The sequence below is a fragment of the Maylandia zebra genome, linkage group LG5 (assembly GCF_041146795.1).
Source record: "Maylandia zebra isolate NMK-2024a linkage group LG5, Mzebra_GT3a, whole genome shotgun sequence".
In the NCBI taxonomy this organism is placed as follows: domain Eukaryota; kingdom Metazoa; phylum Chordata; class Actinopteri; order Cichliformes; family Cichlidae; genus Maylandia; species Maylandia zebra.
This window is the reverse complement of record NC_135171.1, coordinates 9,742,573-9,762,904: the sequence shown is the minus strand read 5'-3', so window position 1 is coordinate 9,762,904 and position 20,332 is coordinate 9,742,573. Positions and strand designations below refer to the sequence as shown.

At 40.0% G+C, this 20,332-nt stretch overlaps 2 protein-coding genes across 14 annotated transcripts in view; one reads left to right on the top strand and one right to left on the bottom strand.

The window, feature by feature from the left end:
- The window catches only part of cntn4 (contactin 4), a 200,054-nt gene extending 193,696 nt beyond the window's left edge, over positions 1-6,358 (top strand). For both annotated transcript variants that reach the window (XM_023153751.2, XM_004567418.4), the window contains exons 21-23: positions 919-1,031; positions 1,111-1,279; positions 1,658-6,358. In XM_023153751.2, coding sequence (XP_023009519.1) covers positions 919-1,031; positions 1,111-1,279; positions 1,658-1,749 — 374 coding nt within the window. In that variant the 3' untranslated portion in view covers positions 1,750-6,358. The remainder of the gene's footprint in view (positions 1-918; positions 1,032-1,110; positions 1,280-1,657) is intronic.
- A 4,075-nt stretch (positions 6,359-10,433) lies between these two features.
- Positions 10,434-20,332, bottom strand: part of LOC101479109 (band 4.1-like protein 1) — a 95,392-nt gene continuing 85,493 nt past the window's right edge. For all 12 annotated transcript variants that reach the window (XM_023153744.2, XM_023153745.2, XM_076883709.1 and 9 more), the window contains 5 exons: positions 17,762-17,821; positions 16,482-16,577; positions 15,868-15,948; positions 15,662-15,778; positions 10,434-13,972 (listed from right to left, as the gene is read on the bottom strand). In XM_023153744.2, the coding sequence (XP_023009512.2) occupies positions 13,967-13,972; positions 15,662-15,778; positions 15,868-15,948; positions 16,482-16,577; positions 17,762-17,821 (360 nt within the window). In that variant the 3' untranslated portion in view covers positions 10,434-13,966. The remainder of the gene's footprint in view (positions 13,973-15,661; positions 15,779-15,867; positions 15,949-16,481; positions 16,578-17,761; positions 17,822-20,332) is intronic.

Genomic DNA, 20,332 nt, shown 5'->3' with positions numbered 1-20,332 from the left:
AGTTATTCTATGGTCTTTAGACACATCGCTCACTAATTTCCTTTCTAGAATCTTTTAAATCTTTTAGAATTTCTTGATGATACTTCTCCCTCTGGCTTTACGAGCGTCAACAAGTCTAAATGGATTTCTTTTGTTTTTGCCATGATGCTTTCTCAAGTGACAGCTCAGACTCTTGAAGAAGTTTTATACTCTGTGTAAATTTGAAGATAACCCTCAGTTTGAACTTAATTTTACAAGCTTTGAGAATTACAAAGTTAAAGCACATCTTTGTACACATTGCACAGCAGTGGTTTGTGCTATGGATAGAAACAATATGGAAATAGTTTATCCTTTCTAAAGAACCTGTGGCTCCGACATGCCAAATTGACTTTTTTTGAATGTGAACAGTTTCCGATGAGTGTGAAATAGAATGGTTATTTTCTTTGTTCTCTTATTTCCAAAGCTTGAGAGGACAATTTTATTAAAACAAAACAAAAAAAAAACCCAATATGACTTTTCTTACTGCCTAGGATTAGACATAGACTTAGTTGATTGGGGTCATCAACAATGGTTACCTCAGTGAGTTAACCAAATCTTCATTTTGTTTTGAAGTCATCTTCAACACCTTTTTAAAGACTATTTGCTGGGTCACCTTTTGTAAAAGCACAGAGCGTGATGCAGACAGCGTGGGTTCTAATCCCATTCTGTCTGTCTGGTTTGAAGTTGCAGAAGAGTTTTTCTCAATCTCCAACCTCGCAGTACATTCCTGTGCAGAGTGCGAATCCCATTAACTCTTTACTGGGATTTTAGGTTTTATAGAACCAGCTAGCACAAACAAAGGCTGGCTATGTTACAGTTGCTTCACAGTACACCCATCTGATCAGTGTGCCACTGCTCAGCTATCATTTTAAGGTAAATGATGTGTTTTTGCTCTCCCAGCACCCAGTCAGCCACCGGGTAAAGTGGTGTGGAACACGTCGAACTCCAAGATTATACTGAACTGGGAGCAGGTCAAAGCCCTGGAGAACGAGTCAGAGGTCACTGGTTACAAAGTAAGCACCCAGACGCCTTGTTTTGTTAGAAAATTCTGTCCCGTGCCACGCTGCCATAATTCGATCTCGTCTTCTTCAGGTGCTGTACAAGAAGAATCGACACAGTCGCCCCAGCATCATGGAAACAAACACCACCTCTGTAGAGCTGGCGCTTCCTACTGACGAGGATTATATTATCCAGATAAAGCCATTTGGTGAGGGAGGGGAAGGCAGCAGTAGCAGGCAGATCACCATCCCAAGGATACCAGGTCAGTGGAGAGCTAGTTAGTGTCTCCCTCGTGGCTGAGCTGAATAATCCCCTCCCCTGCTGCTGTCTTGGCAGAACAGATTAGCTGCTCCAAAGCGACAGAGACTGGGGGAAATAATGTTCTGCATTTGACATTTGTGTAATTACAGCTTCTACGTGACACCAAAAAGTATGTAAAGTAAAGTACTCTATTTAGAGTCCTTTCTGTGCCTCACTCTGCTGCTCAAGGAGTAAGATGAGAACATGTTTTTGATATTTTTATCAGCTCTTAATTGCTAAAGCAGGTTGAAGAGATGTCTCTTTAATAAGAAAAAGGTGGGAAAAAAAACTTCTTTCTCTCATAGACTAACAGCCTTTTTCTTTTCAACACCTTTTCCAGGCCCCAACGCAGTCGGCTCAGCATCCAAGGTCTCCACTCTATCAGCACTCAGCACAATAGCACTGTCTTTCACAGCGCGGACATCTTTATGACAAACGTCTCGCAGCAGGCGTTGCATCTGATGTGAAGACGGCGCTCCGGCAGAACGCAAACAAAGCCCACTCCGGTGTAACTAGATCCATTCATTTAGATTTTAGAAGCAAAAGGAAGACGCCGAAGGAAAAAACAACAAAAAAAGACAAAAAAAACCGCCATTGAGATAACAGGGAAGGGGTCCCCTTCAGCGCCCAGGCTAAGTAAGGGAGATTGACCGATGTCGTGACTATGTTGTTACCAAAGCAGCTTTCATAAGAAAAAAATAATCAGAAAAAAATGTCTTATATGCATTTTTTTGTATGACACGTTGAGCTTTTATAGATTTTCTTTTCTTAAATAAATTTAAAGTCTGTCTGGGCGTATTGGGTCAGAACATCTGCATGACAAGCAACATCATCAAATTTTCCAGTCTGGAGGTGAAGAATGTGATTTGACAGATCACCCTTTGTCTTCTAAAATAAGATACTACTTGTGACTTTGGTTCCAGCAGACCAAAGTGAGGTTTTTTTCTTCATTTCTGTTTCTGAACTATTTAAAAAAAAAAAAAAAAGCTTGTCTCAAAGGACTGCATCGACAGCTTTGGCATATGCTGCTATTAATCCCAGTTTGTAAAGAGACAACTAGCATTAGACTTTACATGTTAATGCTTTATCATTCTAGGAAAGTGGCTGTGGGTCATCTTGATATATCAGATAATCCTAATAGGCACTAAGCTTGGAAAGTTTTGTCAAAGCAGTCACATGAAATGTGAACACTGAAAGCGTTATGAGTTGCAATCATTCCTCCTGTCCAAAGATGGCATAGCTCCACTGCAGCCTCATGTTAGCTTAATCTACACTTGTGCTAAAGTCCAACATGAGGTTCTGGTCTTGGTTGTGCCGTGCTCAGACCACACAATTATTTTAATAAACATGCTCAGTGTGTCACGTTAAAAGATTCCAACGTCAGATGTTCATATATGTTGTTTTTTTCTGAGTCAGAACATATTTGGAGGGCTAAATTATCAGCAAAAGCTAGCTTGATTAGCAAGCAAACCTAAAGTGTACAAGTATAACGCCCCTAAAACTGACCAAAATTAAACTATAACTTCTTGGACAAGCTGTACCTCACAGCAAGTAAGTTATAGCTTGTATCCCAACTGTATCCTTTTTTTTTTTTATGATAATCCTACTCAGAATTCTCTCAAAACCCACCAACACCTCAAACATGGTTGAGGAATCCAGTTCAGTGACTGAATTAGCGAAGGTGAAGGCTAACTGGCTGCTTGGCCAGGCCACATCCCTAACTTTAATCCAGAAACAAACTCCAGACATGTAAGCTATGAAAATAGTTTGCCCCAAATACAATTTTTATAAACTGTATATACCAAGCTTTTTAAATAGCAGCTGTAAAGAAGTTAATTGAATCACTCTAGTTGAGCATTTTAACACAAAAGTCTATTAGAACGTACTGTCTTTTGGAATCAGCCTCAAATGACCATTGAAGGATTTGCATGTTGGTTGTAAGCTATCCAATATGCAGCAATAGTTTTTTGTCAGCTCTCATTCACTCAACTGGCTAAAACATGCCTCATAACCTTGCTACATCTTTCTGGCCATGGTACTTTCACGCTAATATCCTATAGTCTTAACCTAGCACTGACTAAATGTTTTTTTGATGTGCCAGTTCCCCTGTTTGTGTCGCCTTGCTGTGCTCCAGCAGTTTTACTGCTATGAAGACAGAACAAACCTCCACGCTAATAGCTGGACTTTGCTAACTGTAGAATGCTAAAATGTTTCTGCTGAACTCTAGAATTCAGTCTCGGACCACAGATCATACTGCAATTGCACTTGGAAGAGATTTTAAACAGCCGGTACGGACAGAAGGAATGATCACAGGGAGCAATAACTGGTTTATTTGTATAGCGTGAGTCTAAATCCCATCATCCTCGATGCTAAAGCATTAGCATATTAGCATGCCACGTTTTTGGTGCCAGTCCCTTGAGGGGTCGGGTTACCCAACAGCTCCCAAAATGTCAATGAAGTACTTAAAGCCATCCACGTGATAATTACCGACTTTGTAACCAGATGTAACATCGAGCTGTCGTTGAGAGCTTCTCCCCTGGGTTCCTCTATCATGGCCGTTTAACAGCAATGGGAACCGGGCCCTTGTGGCTGTCTCATGCTCCTCATTCTTTAAGTTAGTCCTGTGTCTAGAGCTATTCTTTGCCTTCTGTGTGCCTCATCATATGTTCAAAATCCTCAGGTCCTTAAAGAGCCTTAACTTATCATATGTATATCAAAAACATTAGAAACATAGGACTATGAAGCAGCCGTGGTGATGTTTACATGCAGCTTTGTGGATAGAAAACTGTATGTAGTGAGGGGGGCCAGCATCCTTTTCCTGATGTTACAGAGGTGAATTGAATGGCATTCTGCTGTTTCGCATGGGATATTGGCAATATATGAGGCCTGGTGCATTTTTATAGGTGTGTATTCTTAATAAAAAAGACAATGCTGCTGATCTTTTCCTTTTTCCCATCGTCTCCTGATGCCATGTGGGGCTGCTGTGCTACGCAGAGTACAGTGCAGTCTGTATGTAGCTTGTAATCCAGTTAAGTAGTTTGTAGTACGTTGAAGGGAAGTGTACTGTAGGCTACTGGGTCTTGCTCAGAATCATGCATTGAGAAATGTGTAATATACTGTTTTGTACACTTCAGATCATTTATATAAAAGAACCTTTCTAAAGAGATGATTTACTTGGTTTTTATGTATCAACTCTGTTTCATACTGTAGCTAACTGTTGCTCAGCATGACTGTAATTTTTCCTCTCTTACGTCCATTTGCAAAACCGACTGAATGGCTTAAGGACCGTACAAGGTTTGTGCATCTGATAAGTTTGTGTATACTGTGCGTGTACCATGAAAACTGAACCACGATCAGCCTAATGTCTATGCTTCTGTCTCAGTCAGCCCCTCTGAGATGTGCTGGGTCTTCTGCTCATATACGCGCCACAGGAGAGTTTCTTCTGTTGCTGTTTGTTGTTTATACTGTGTTAATAAAGATTACCGATTTATAGAACAATGCTGAGTGCTTCTGGTGCATCAATATGATATCGGCCTGCATGACATATTGCAAGAAAGTGCCCCCCTTGAACTCTTTTCTGTGATACACCTGCACCATTTCATAGGTTTTATTACAACGTGCCCTGAAGGCAGGTAAAATACTAGGAGGACTTCATTCAGTGTAGTGCAGTCAGACTTGGGAAATCTTCACACTACAACTATGACAGAATGTGCCAATAGCACTCATCATTAATACTAATAATCTGGAGAAGAAGCACAGGAATTTTAGATCTCCATATTTAGCAATCAGTCTCTCTTTCCAGATATTCCTTAGCTCAGAATGTGTTTTTATCTCTGTCCATTTTCTCTTGAGAAGTGGCTTCTTCCATGCAAATAGCTGCATTTTTTTTTTTTTATTGGTTTTTTTGTTTTTGTTTGCCTGAATATTCTCGGACTAATTTCTAAAACTCTGGACTGTAACAGAAATATTAACGATTGACTTTGTCTTTCCATTAATGTGAACAGGGTAACTTCACCCCCCCCCCCCCCCCCCCCCCTTCTCTTAATGATCCACAGCCTTGCCTACCCAAGTTGCAATTTCTCCTCCAGGACGTCTTTCTTTTATTCTCTTTATTAATCTATTATTCTTTATTTATTTATTTATTTTAGCTTATTTGCAAGTCTTGGGCCTGAGTTTGCATGTTCTACTTTTTTTTCGCTCTGGTTTCCTCCCACAAGCTAAAGACGTAGATGTCAGGTGATGGCTCAATCACATTAGAGTAAGAATAGTCTCGGTCGTTGTGTCCTTGGGCAAGACACTTCACCCGTTGCCTACTGGTGGTGGTCAGAGGGCCCGGTGGCGCCAGTGTCCGGCAGCCTCGCCTCTGTCAGTGCGCCCCAGGGTGGCTGTGGCTACAATGTAGCTTGCCATCACCAGTGTGTGAATGGGTGGATGACTGGATATGTAAAGCGCTTTGGGGTCCTTAGGGACTAGTAAAAGCGCTATATAAATACAGGCCATTTACCATTTACCATAGGACTGCAACCTCCTCACAACTATGTAAAATCAGTGGCTGTCCAGTGATTGCACTGAATTCTTTTCCAGTCGGAAACCGATTGCGAGTACCTGCAGAAACCGACTGGCTGACCAGAGGTTGACCGTGCAACACCCTCAACCTATGGGTGACCACTTTGAAGCAACTGCACAGGTCACCTGGTGGGAGGCAACCTGTCTCCAAACAGTTGTAGTCTATGTATTAACAGACCTCTCTGCATTGAATCATATCTGTTATTAACCTCTGTCTCTCTTCCACAGCATGTCTTTTATCCTGTCTTCCTTCTCTCACCCCAACCGGTCGCAGCAGATGGCCCCGCCCCTCCCTGAGCCTGGTTCTGCCGGAGGTTTCTTCCTGTTAAAAGGGAGTTTTTCCTTCCCACTGTTGCCAAAGTGCTTGCTCATAGGGGGTCATTTGATTGTTGGGTTTTTCTCTGTATCTATGAAGCGCCTTGAGGCGACTTATGTTGTGATTTGGCGCTATATAAATAAAATTGAATTGAATTGACTCAGACCGACTCCAACTGCTACATGTCTCTTTGCAATGGAGCTTAATTCAACTGGTTGTGTTTTATATGAAAGCAAGGTTGCAGTTAAGCCTTTGTCCTGCAGCAATCACATCGCCATTTGTGAATGAATTTCTGTTATAAATCCATGAGGTTCTGGATGGACTTTTTCTCTTTTTGGGGGCGGACAGTAGAAGAGACAGGAAAGGAGGGAGGAGATGTGTACACATTCAAATCTGCAGTAATCTTTTGGCAAATGGGTCAATCGCTCAACCCATTGAGATATATGGGCACCGAGACCTGCAATTTTTGATGATTTAATCACAGTTAATCATCATATTATCACAAATCGATCTAAATACACGTTATTGACAACTTGACACCAGTCAGTCATCCTATTGTCATCACTGTCTTTACGTAGCAAAGTTGCTTTGAAGACAGCAGCTGACTGAAAGTGTCCATGGCACAGCAGTAATTTTAGTCATGCCATGGTCTCCAACCACTGTTTTCCCTAGTGTGACTGTAGCTTAACTGGTGACTGTGATAAGGCTGAATGTGTAGCCATGAATGAATGTGTAACTGTGATAGCCCTGTAATGTTAACCAGTCTAGGTAGGAGGGGAAGAAGAAAGAAATGTAGGTTTTTGATAAATAACAAAAACAATTACACAAATGACAAATCTGCAGCACTTGTGTGATGCTGTCAGGATGGAGCAAAATTTCTGAGGAATGTTTCGAGCAACTTGTTGTTCAAAGAATTAAGACAGTTCTAAAGGCAAAAGGGGGTCTAACTCGATACTAGCAAGTGTAACTAATAAAGTGTCCAGAGATCATGCAATGCGTGTTTATATATCCTCGGACAAACAGTCTAAAAACAAGAATGATGAAGGAATTCTGCCATCCAAACCCTCTTCTCTTTATATCTCCTCATATCTCATGTGGAGAAATAACCAGAAACACAAACTGTAGACTGTATGTGTGAATTGGGCCCTGGCCCAATAGTATATATAGTATATATAGTATAATATACAAAATTGTTCAACTGAACGATTGCAGCACATTAAATCTGGGTGTTTTAGATGTCAGCCTATCCAAACAGGATTTTGCTGGTCTTCCTGAGAAGGTGAGTGCACGCAAACCTAAATTAGCAACATTTTTCCAGATATTGTCCCATATGTCACATGAATTTTTGAGATTTATAAATAAGTACTCCAGTATTCATATTCATCAACTATCTGGTTTGTGCATAGTGAAGGATTTCAAACATGTCCGATATCTAGCTTTGGTGCATTAATACACAGTATCTCAAAACTGGAGACATCAAAGACAAAGTTAATATGCAAAGAGATCGGGAAAAAAACTTTCAGTGGATTAAATATTAGAATATTGTGTAAATGTTTCATGGATGGAAATCCAAATTTGGGATTTTTCAGCATCCAGTCTTGTTCGTTTACAGAGATGTGTCAACAACAGATCCATCAAAGGTCCAGTGTGCATTCTTCCGTATATTGTCTGTATCTGTGATGAATACAAAGGTATCACTGCCTTAGATCATACCAGATTTTAGGGCTTTTATTCCAGTAATGGAGGGTGAGTAAGACCCCCATTCTGTCTTATGTTAGTTTCAGGCCGCCCTGGAAGGACCAGCAGCTGTGAAAATAGCTGGATAGATGAATGTACTGAATCATGCTGGAAATATTTTATTTTTTCCTCCTAGTTCAAATATTTTTATATCAGTGTTGCACAGTTGCCAAGGCTGTGCCTTCTGCTGTTTTGTGTTACCCACTTTATAAGACATATCACTAATAGGAATAGCAATTACTTTATTTGTGAAATTCTTTCAGGCATTATCAAACACTATCAATCCATTACCTCTAGCTGCTTATCCAATATTAAGGATGCCAGCTCAGAAACATCACAAACAACATCAGTGCATTGCAGGGCTAACAGAGAGAGACAGCCAACCACACAATCACACACTCTTATATCCACACATATGGACAGAATCATCACTTAACCTGACTTTGGACTGTAGGAGGAAGCCAGAGTCCCCAAAGGCACCAGGTGACCTTGACTGTTGAGCCTTCCTGCTAACCACTGCACCAATCAAATACCAGTGACAAATAAATATGTATTTTGTAGAGGACTCCATAATAGTTATTCTTGACATACTTTACATGGATAAATTGATTTCACCTTCTAGCAGCGCTGACATAGCTCTAAGTGTTCTGTCCTCACTAAGCGTTGTCCTCGTGAACGTAGACTCAGCTATACAGACAGCTAAACACTCTCCTAATCAAAATCCAGGGAACAGGCCAATGTGTTGAGTTGGATGATTTAATAAGGAAAAAGTGTGAAACTGTTGACAAAACCAGAAATAAACCATTAAAAATGTTGCCTCAATATACAGTATAACAAACACATATTCAAAAATATGAGCACAATATTTATCTGCTTAGTGAGTGCCCGAATAAAACATCAAATGAAATCACACTCATGATCAAAACGTTAAAGAAACCACATGACATATGAGCTAGCTTAACCTCACTAGCTTAGGTTATACATGCATTCAAATTAAATTCTAACTACAAACTATATCACGCCTTCACAACAAATAATAATGCACACAAGTTGTCTCAGTGATAACAAACAATATTACTCACAGATGATGCCGTTTATCAGCTTGTGAAGGCATGGATGGCAACAGATTAACGGAGGTGAAACTGCCTCTGGCTCGATCTTACAGAGTAAAAAAAATACACAAAAACAACCACTAGAGGGCAAACTGCTGCAGAACAGAAAATACCTAATGCCAGCATACTAAGCGGTATCCATTATTCATTCGTTATTTATTTTGAGTAAACTGTGCAGACCTAGATCCTTCAATTCCCATCATCCAACATGTTATTGTCGCTTCAATTCCAATTCTAATTATATTAGCCCTTAATAACAAAAAAAGTCTCCTCAAATTGCTTTATATTAAATATTGAAGGTAAATACCCTCCAATAATACATTGAAAACCCCAACGATCAAACAGCGGTAATGCGCGAGCACTTGATGAAAGTGGGAAAGAAAAATTCCCTTTTAACAGGAAACCTCCAGCAGAGGGGCGGCCATCTGTTGTGACCAGCTGGGCGTTAGGGGAGGAAGACAGGATAAAGACACGCTGTAGAAAAGAGCCAGAGACTAATAATAACTAATAATTAAATGCAGAGTCGTGTATAAAAACCACTGAAAGATGGAGGGTCCACCTCCCATCCTACTTTTAAATACCATAGGAGCCACCGATAATCTGACAGCAACGTGCTCTATTGGGGTGATACGGTACTGATTAATCAAGACCTGCAATGGAAACTTATTATAAATGTGCAAATGCCAGCTGGTGATATAAATCTAAATTAAAGCTGGTAAAAAGAAATCAAGGGGGTGAATTAAGACATAAGTGGATTTCTGTAGCAGCAGTGACAGACTCTGGTATGGGAAAAGCCAGAGCAAAATAAATAAATAAATGATAAAACTGGGACACAGCCATAGTTATCTACCCATCATGGGCAATTAGAAAAAAACAATCTGTGCAATGAGACTGTATGTGGGGAAAAGAAAAAAGAAGAATTTTGACATAATTGGCTTTCCGTACCAGCAAAGGTGAAACTATTGTGACTTGTAAACAATGTGAAGACATCCTGCAGGTGTTTCGCAGACTAATATAAGGTGATTGTATTCTGTGTGAAGTACCAAGTGATTTTTGAAGTTCAGTGAAAATGTTGAGCATGCTTCTTTGGTTTCAGAAATCCACTACGTGGCACTAAGAGCACCCAGAAACCCACTGCAGCCCACTTTTACTGCATGTACCGAACGTGGTCACAAGATGGCAATACAGACCAAGGCTGTTTCCATCATATTCACTCCAGCAAGAATCCTTCACTACTCTGGTGTTACAAAAGAAGCCCTTTATTTCACAAGCTGAATTGTAAATGTATGGAAATATTCAAGTAACAGAAGGGGAAAAACAAAACAAACATTTCCTCAAGTTCAAAAAGAAATCCCTCTCCCTTCATTACAGAATCAGAGACAGTGTTTGAATCATACTGAGACATTTATTTATGCATGTATGTTTTTTTCCATTTAGACTGAATGCAAATACAGCAAATACACACCACCAAGCACTAGGGGGATGTAGAGCAAAAGGCAGTGGAGACTTGGAGGTGGAGGCTTTACAGCAGAGCAGTTTGATGGTCTTCACAGAGGGAAAAAAACTCACATCCGTGATCCATACTGTGCTGGTTTTCTAAAGTTAATGGGGCCAAAAACGTTCGTCATCTCGTTGAGGACCAACATTTCATATTCAGAGAGACTCCTTTTCTCGCTGCCTTCAAAGTCATATTCTTTACAAGACAGTAATTCGCTTTCGAGACAGCTCCTCTTCACCTTGGGTGGAGAGGAGAGGTCGTTCCTCCATCTGCCTCGTGGTGATTAAGAGCACTTTCAGGCGTGCACTGATAATTGCTCCCGCGGCTCTTAACATAAGGCACCCATTCGTGTGACATTTCTATTGCACCGCTGTCCTTCGGGTTCTACTTACTGCCTCGTCCCTCACATAAAAACACATCTCTGCTCCTGTCAGTTTCTACAAAGTGTACAGGCTAATACACAGAAGTACAGATATTTATATATAAATACAGGTCCTCCATCCTCCAACTCGCCACCTCATTACACAGCTTCTCTCCCGATGCCTACAGTTGTTCTTTTCCATCAGTAGTGTGTCCAGACCTACAGCAAAGACAGGCTTCCCCCCCCAGCAGGTTACAGTACATGTGCTGCAAATCATTGCAAGCAAGTGCCTTCTCAACAGTCCAGTGTCATATGACCAGGTAAAATAAAACAGAGCAAAACGGAATATACAAATCATCAGTTTTCTCCTGTTTTCCACAGACACCACCAACAGCAGGTCAACAGGTTCAAATCAGGGCAAAGGGAGGATTAGATGAAGAGGGCAACAAAGCCATGGTCACAAGTGTTGGAAAGATTCCTTCGAATGTCATTTTACAACTCCGTGTTGTTGGTTTTGGTTACGCTTTGATACACACGACAGTTCACAGTTTTCTCCCTTTAGAGGACACAGAATAAGAAGAATGTCTGCTTATTGCAAATCTCACAAGCAGTGCGCGTCACTGCTTCAGGTAACAGTAGCACGAAAAGTTAACAGTGACAGCGGGGACACAGGCTAACACGGGTCGGGCTCCGTTAGAGGGATTTGTATGTTTGATAGCTGATGCATAGTATAGTATTAAAGGTCACCCAGAATCGACGGATATACAATATGAGACAAGCAGCACGCTGTGTGGGTGGAGGCCACTTAACGCATGACATACTATACGCTTTGTCTGTGATGTGAAAAAGGGAGGAGCCGACCACTCCTATAAATACAAACTCATAAACCACAACTTCAAAAGGTTAACCTGAAAACAAAACAAAAAAATGAGAGAGAAAAAGTACCCTTGTTAATCTTGTGTCTTGAACTCTTCAGGCTGTGTCTGCAAACATGCGCACAATCCAAGAACCAGTCGCTATTTAAAGAGCTGCTATGATCAGTGGTTTTACATAACAAGCTAATCAAAAGAAAAAAACTGACTCTGTAGTTTCCTTAGCATTTTAGGCCCTTTCAGCTCACTGTTTTGGTTCACTCTTACACCTTTTTACAGCATGGTTTACGCTGCTTTTAATAAAACCTTGCGCTGCTACCGTCTAAACATGAGCCTGCAGGTAGGTTAGCAAAGTTAGCATAGTGAAGAATTTTACAGCAAAACAAAATCCCTGAAGAAAAAAAAAAAAAAGAAACAAATCATACCAGCACTATAAGAGTGCCGACAGCGATTAAGGAATGGATTTGAATTATTAGCTTGGTAGAAAAAGAGCTACAAATAAATGCTAATTCGTGCTAATCTGGCTGTTTGCTTAAATGCTAACAAGTTCATTATCACAGATGTCTAAACATGAAACTGGACAGATAAGACTGTCGTCATGTCGCCATATCATAATTATCTTGATAGCAATATTATGTCAATAAGTAAAAAAAGTTTTTGACAATTTAATGATGATAGCAATAATGCTAGTGTTTAAATTTTACCATAGCTGTTAAGTCAGAGTAGTGATTTTTTTGCAAAAAAGAAAGTCAAAGTACAAAGTACAGAGATGACAAAAGTCTAACTATAACTGTACAAATACACAAAAAAGAGCAATTACATGAATATTTATGCTGTTATAATATGTGCATCGCTAACGCTATTAATATTTTTTAAATATCCCAGCTACCGCTTATGCACAGTTATTACGATACTGCTAACGTCGATTTTGTAGTTTGGGCTTGTTAAGCTCTTTAAACGTGGCCAACATTAGTAAATCACAGCTGGTGGCTTTGATGTCAACATTGGCTTTTTGCAGCCCAACTTTACAATCTGGAAAACCAGCTCTAAGTTTGGAGCCAGTTGGTTACAGCTCTGTCAGGGAGAATTTACAGCATGTTCACACATAAAGGCTGAAATGTCCAAAAACACAAGAGTGTCAAACAAACTCTGTTTCCCAATGGAAGTCAGTAAAGCAAGTAAGGAAAAAAGAAGTAAATATATATCACAAATAGAATATTATTTATATTTAAAATTTCCTCTGAAAACCCTAAAACTGTGACCAGCATCTCTTTGTGTTGGTGGTGAGCTGACAGCAAAACAATAACAGTGAAGCTGGACGAGGACAGTGATGCTTGTGTGTTGAAGACTGGGACCAGTTTCAGCTGTCCTCTGAATAGTTAGTACAGTCTGTCCACCATTCATTGGCCTCATGTATTTTACACTTTCTCAACGGTCCTCATTCCCACTTCTCCGGGCTTCCAAAGGCGGACATATTCATGTGTGTATTTTTGTTTTGTTTTCATTCCCCCTGCTATTTTTAATTGAATCATGCAGATTATAATCTTCTGATATTATACATATTTCATAAACAAGCAAACACTGAACATAAATTAGATCCTCTATAGATAAAAATGTAAAAAGCTAATAAGACAGCAGTTGATTATACTGAAGGTGGCATGGCTAGGAGATGGCCAACAAGCAAAAAAGGCTGGCTCTTGCCACTTGGCACCTCCCCATCCCTACCCATGCTACCAGCATTGTCCCCATACTTTCTCCCACCCCTCCTTTTCTCTAATAATAACAGCAGCACGGGGTAGACGTGTGACCCTTAAACACAAACTGTGAGAGGTGACACCTCACTGGTTCAAACGAGCCAAAACATGTTACATTAAATAATATGGAAGAAATGTGAGAAATCTTCCAATCGAAGATTTTTCCTCTTTCCACTAGAGGGTGGAGGGCTGGGATCGGCCGGTACGGGATGGGAAGCCGGGTCAGATCAGAGGCCAGTCACAGTTGGTACGTCTAAAGGGAAAGGAGTGGAGGTCTACTGCTTCGTGGAACGCAGTCTGTTGTCGTGTTGGTGTGTACACAGTGGGGTAGAAAGTCCTCTTATCGGGTTGGTGGCATACTGCAGGGCGGGGCCGGAGACACACAGCTGGAGGATCCTCTCCTGTCCCCCGTCTCAGGAGCCACCATGTTCAATCAGGACTGCAACCACATGACAACACATACATAAAAAGATGTTTCGTGCTCGTGAGCATGTATAAATCTGTTTTTCTTCTCTTTCTTCTCATTTTTTTGTGCCATGTGTAGTCACTCTACATTAATACACTAATTTTGCATCTTTGTAGGATTCGTCTCTCCTTTTTGTTCATTTAAGATGTCTTTATAATGGTTTTGTATCTTACTACATCCCACAGAGAGCTGAGCCCTTTTTCCACGGAGAACGTTTTACAAACTGACTTTTTTGGTTCCAGAACAGCCGATCAGTGTTACTTCAATCAGCTCTGAGTTCAATCACCCTCAGTCCATGTGAGTAGAGAAAGAACACCATTATCAATGGCGCTACAATACCAAGATTCACCATAGCATTTATTAAGTATTTTTATCCAGTCATGGCAGAAATAATCTATGAGTTTGACAGAAAATAATCTACTTTAGTGTTCCCCAGTATAACCATTTACAACTTCATCTAATATCAGCCTTCACTGATAGATGATGCCTCCTATCTGTATAGCACAGCCATAAATACCAAGAGTTAAATAATAGTATCAAATTTAACAACAAAAAATAAAATAAAAAACAGGACAGGCAATATTTTAGTATAGTTTTCGGAGGATGGGCCATTTTCCATAAGGAATACAGATCATGTTGGGACCGAATAACCCACTATGAAGAGATCCAAACAGACCCAGACAGGATGAACTGGCAAATAACAGTCCAACTGGATGTGGAGCTGATCTGGTTTGAATCTCTAATCCTTATCTGTTTTAGGACTCAGTACTCTGACCTGTTTGCTGAGCCAGAAAAGCTGAGATTCCATCATCTGAGGGTTAACATACTCAGAGGTGATAACAGTGATTCCTGGAAGAGGCTGGAGGTACATTTTCATCTCATTTTAGCTATTTTGCTTTCTTTTTGTATCTATTCTAGTTCCATTTGTTTGATAATGTTCTGCATCTTTTGTAGGCATCGGGTTTATTACTCTTTTCTTCTCAATTAATATTTATTGTATAGTTAGATGTTTTGTATCTGTATGTAATATCTTTCTTTCTGTTGGTTGACATTTTGCATCCCTATGTTACTCATGGTTATTATGCACGTCATTTAGCAGTCAATTTATGTCTTTGTATATCTTTTTGTGCATATTTTTCATTCTCTATAGTAATTTGGAACAGTTTTGCATCATTTTGTTTTCATTTCTCCTTTGTAATGTGTGTGCATCTCTGGCAAGTCTAAACCACTTTGTATCTTCTTGGTCATTTGGTCTGAATCTGTAGTTGCATTATTATGTAGGTACTTGGCATTTCTTTAAGGTCATTTTTCATCCTTCTATAGTCCAGTTACATCTTTACAATAATTTTTTAATATATAGTTATTGTCATTTGGCATCCCTCTGTAATCATCTGTTATCTCCTTTGTAGTTATTTTGTATCTCATTTTGATGTCTAGTTGCTTTATTTCTCTCGGCAGTCATTTCCCAACTGTTTATAATTGTTTTGCATTTCTTTGGATTAGCTTTGCACCTAGGTGGCCCTCTGTACTTGTTCTGTGTTTTGTAATCATTTGGTTAACTTTCCAACAAAAAACCTTGAGTCTAAGCATAGGCTCTGTGCCTGTCAAGTGCTTGAAGTAATCCTTAAAAAGTACAGAGTTCTTGTAACAAGAGATATTTACCTCTGCTTTCTGTTGTAGCTCCTCAGTGGGCGACTCTGTTTCCCTGATAACTACTGCTTTTGTCACCAGCATGTCAGGATGCTGCTGCTTTGCCTCTTGGATTGCCATGGCAAGTGCCTGGGGACATAAAAACCATCAACGCGTGTGTCGTAACCCTCTCATCCGAACATTGCTTTGCGAGGGTTTCTGTGAACAGTGTCTCTCACCTGATGTTGGTCCACATCATCATCTCCTGTGATTATAATCCTCTTCTCGATCCTGGTCTCTGAGTAGCCTCCTTTCACAGTCTGTTGAATAAAGAAAGAATGAAATTTAATGAATCATATAAAATGACACACAAGAAAAAGCAGCAGTGTGTTGTTATTGTAGTCTATTTTATCCATGTCCTCCTTCCAATTTACACAGATCCATTCAGTTTATTTAGTGTGAGACTTTTTTAACTGTTAAGTGATATGAAACTGGTGTCCTGTAAAACTAAATGTGTCTTTATGCACTAAAAGTCTTGATAACGTAGAAACACACTGAATCATGTTGTCTAACAGTAATTCAGTCCTAATAGAGCTGCAGGGAATAATGATTTGTATTATTAGTATTCATGTAAAGCCTATCAGAGTCGATCACCTTATCAAAATATATTGTTAACATATTAATTACAGTTTCCTGTTATTAATTAAGAAGTTAAGAAGTTAGGAAAATAAAATCTATTTGATCTTCCACTCCAATGCATCTATAAGGACGGGTAACGCAGACAAAGATGTGATGGCGCTGACCTAATGCTTCGGCCATCAAACTGTAACCATAGGAACTCATGAAGTGTTACCTTGGTAACTTGTGTCGTGGTTGCTGAGGTAACGTTCTCAGCAGTGATGGTCAGCGGGGACACAACAGACTCTCTCCCCTGGGTGCTGGCTTTTACCTGCAGCACAGTCATTAGAGAGCAGTTATACACAAATAGACGAAGCTAACAGCAAAAACATGCTCGGACACAACGTGTACCGCTCTGCCAGCCTTGGGGGGTCTCGGCCTCCTGGGATCTAAATCAAAGATCTGAAATCTGTTAACTGTTATCAGAGTTTCTGTGCACCACATGCCCTGGTCAACAAAACTCTCTTTATCAGCTGTTGGTAATAATACAAGCCACTGACAATGCTGATGTGTGCAGCAACAATTTGCTTTCTCTGCGTTATAAAAAAAAACTTCACTAACAGCTGATCTTGTAATGATTTCCCATAGAAGTACATTCTTTGTAACTTTGCGCCTAATAAACCAGTGAGTCTCATCATAGTGGACTGTGCATAACAACAAAAATCAGCTCCACTGTCTTGAATGACAGTTGGCAACAGCAGTCCTTGTTCTGCTCTGCAACGCCGCTGCACCTGCTGCAGGTACTCCAGCAATTAGATTTCCAGAGCAGAACTTAAAGTTGCTAGCTGTAGCCACACCGGTAAGAAAGCGCGAGATGGGATGTGTCAGTGGTAACCGATTAGCAACAACTGAACTTTCAAAATAAGAGCCAGAAAATTCGTCACTAGTACACTGATCACATTTTTCACACCAATGAACAAAAAGATTGCACAATATGCTTGCAGGGCTTGTAAAGACAAGGGGACGATGAACACAACTGTTAGTTCTATTAATGTACTCTAATGTTTCGTTTCATCACATCAAGTGAGACATGCTGATTGGTCATACAGCCTTGAGCAGTTGTTTTAGTACTTGGCCACATATTTAAAACATCAAGCAAAACTCTAAGTTTAGCATTTTCAGGACTTTGACTTGGACAGAAATATAATGAGCATCAAGAAAAAACAGCTATCACTGCTGGTAGAATGTAAATGTTGGAATCAACAGACTATATTACAAAGAAACACGTGAAGATATCTGAATGTGGTCCTGCAAACAGCTGCCTCGTGTAACATTATTCATTTCTACAGTCATTCAACAGGATATGAAAGTTCAACGCAAGAAGAGAGGAAATCAGTGGACAAATCGCTAGGGTTTCTCACTGTGGACACACACACACACACACACACACACACACACACACACACACACACACACACACGTACTGTCCCTTTGCTCCTCATCAAAGATACTTACAGGAGAGCCATTTTCTTTGACGGCAGCAGGAGCCTCCTGTGGACTGACGACTCCATAGTTCTGAAAAAGAGGAAATGGCCCTTATTAACAGTCTTTAATGAGCTTTTTAAATACAATCTGTGATTAGTGCAAAGAAGCATTAGTGCATATTTAAAATAGAATAGTGTGGTTTTGTTCTCTGCTAATTGTAGTGGATTTAACATTGCACTTTGAGGAGTTTGATTTTACTTCCTTTTTCATAGAGTTTACATTTCAATTTTTCACATTTACATTTTGAACCACCCCTGTTATAGAGACAACATATATATGATGAAATGAGGCCGTTCATTCTGACACACTACAGCAGGAACATAATGGTCATATTCAAAAACCTGAATTAAGGCTGCTCCTCAGTTAATGACAATGCCAGGGCTGGACCTCCACAACAGACATTTTGGCATGTCAAACAGGACAAGCGGCTATAAACAACATAATGAGCACCGTCGCTGAGCTGCTTCATGGTGTCACTGCTGTTTGGACAATTTATTCTAATTTGTTTCATCTGTTTTTCCTGTCGAGTCAAAAAGACCTGCTGTTAATGCTGCCTTACTGTCTTTATTTATTTATGTCATTAGATACAGTGAAAGCGATCTAAAGCACATCACACATGTCTGCTGGTGAAGTTCTGCTGTTTATCTCTGTTTATCTCTACACTGACTCGTTAAAAAGTCTCACTTTAAAGAAAGTGATGAGGACTGATTTACTGCTCCATCAAATCCAAGTCAACAGTGTTTGTGCTGACAGCATCCATTTCATCATGGATATATACAAGGTAATATATAGAAATAAGAACACCAACCTCTGTACACCCCTGTACTCAAACAGTACATATGGATACAGTAAAGGTAATATAAGTACAGCAGTGTGCTCAGAAACAAGTATTGCTTTGGCATTTTAGCAAGAATAACTATTTTGTGCAGGACTTTTGTATAAAAGGTGAAGTTTTTCACTCTTCTATGCAAAATCAGATATTTGAGGGATTTTATTAAATGTATTAAATGTACAACGGTTCAATGGGACTTCAAAGTGAGCTTTTCACGAGCCTTCATTCTTCATTCGAGGGCATCTCTTGGTAGAATTGCTAGTGCGTTCAAGATTATTGTCTCACTGAAAGGTCTCGTTCCTTTTTAAGGTCAGCTCAGGTAAATTACAATGTCTTCCAGCAGACATGAATCAGCTAGCAGCTAAATGCTAGCTGCCCAGTCCTTGATGTCACCAAAGTGACGATATTTTCTATCACCATATTTGGATGGCATGAGAAGCAAGTGGTTAAATAAAAACTGAAATTTGATTCATTTATCCAGCAGATTGTTCAAAAAGAACAGCAAACACATTTTTCCCGGGAACCTCCCAGTCGCGTCGAATAATTCTTTGTGCCGCAGAAAGTGCTAGAAACATTCCTCAGAGATTTACATGCCAGCATCATCCAGTAGCTGCATGTCCTTGACTTCCTGTTCCACCACATCGCGAAGGTGTTCCATGGGATTGAGATCATGTGACTGTGGAGGGCATTTGAGTACAACAGACTCATGATGAAGTCATGTTGGTGTGCATGGTGCACTATCCTGCTGAAATGCAGCCATGCATGGCCAGCAAAAATACTTTGGTAGCCATCACACCACCAGCAGCAACTATACATACAAGGCAGGCTGTATCCATGCTTTCGTGTGGTTTACACTCAATTATGACCCTGCCATGCAAATGTTGCAGACCTGCAGACCAGCAACACTCTTCCAGTTTTTCCAGTGTCCAGTTTTAGTGAGCCTTTAGAAAATGTAGTTTCCTGTTGTTAGCCGGTTAGAGTGGCGCTTGGTGTGATCTTCTTCAAGGTTTGATGTGTTGTGCATTCAGAGACGCACTTCTGCACACCTTGCTTTGAAGGACTTTGTGTAGAGAACTGCCGTTTATTGGATAGTTACTCTCTTTTGGACCTTTCCCGGTAAACCCAAAGGATGGTGGTGCAGGAAAATCTAAGCAGATCAATAGTTTCTGAAATACTCAACAACCATGCCACATTCAGAGTCACTTAAATTACTAGACAGTCAAGATGCTAACCTTGTCAAATTTGTAGTTGCTGCTACGTAATTGGCTGATTATTTTTATTATTATGCATCAGCAAGCAGTGGAAGAGGTGTACCTATTAAAGTGTGAGTGTATATACACCCTGTTTGTAACAGCAGACTCATAAAAAGAGTTTACTCAGAAAACAGTCTCCTCTTTGGTGTAATTTACTGGAATGGAAGTATAACCCACCAGCAGGAATTTTTTTTACGCCTAAATAATTCATTTATATATATTTTAAATCTTTTTATATCCCTAATGAGACTCATGGGCACCCACAATTAACCAATTTCTCTAGATTTTGTCATTATGGCACTTCAGTAGCAGAGAGAACGTCAGATTAGATAAGCTTAGTCACATCAAGGTTTAGTAATTGGTACTAAACTGGAATGTGAGATTTACTTTTTGATGGTGTCCTAACTATAGCTTTATATCCAAAGTTTTGCATTTGACTGATTTGTTTATATTCCT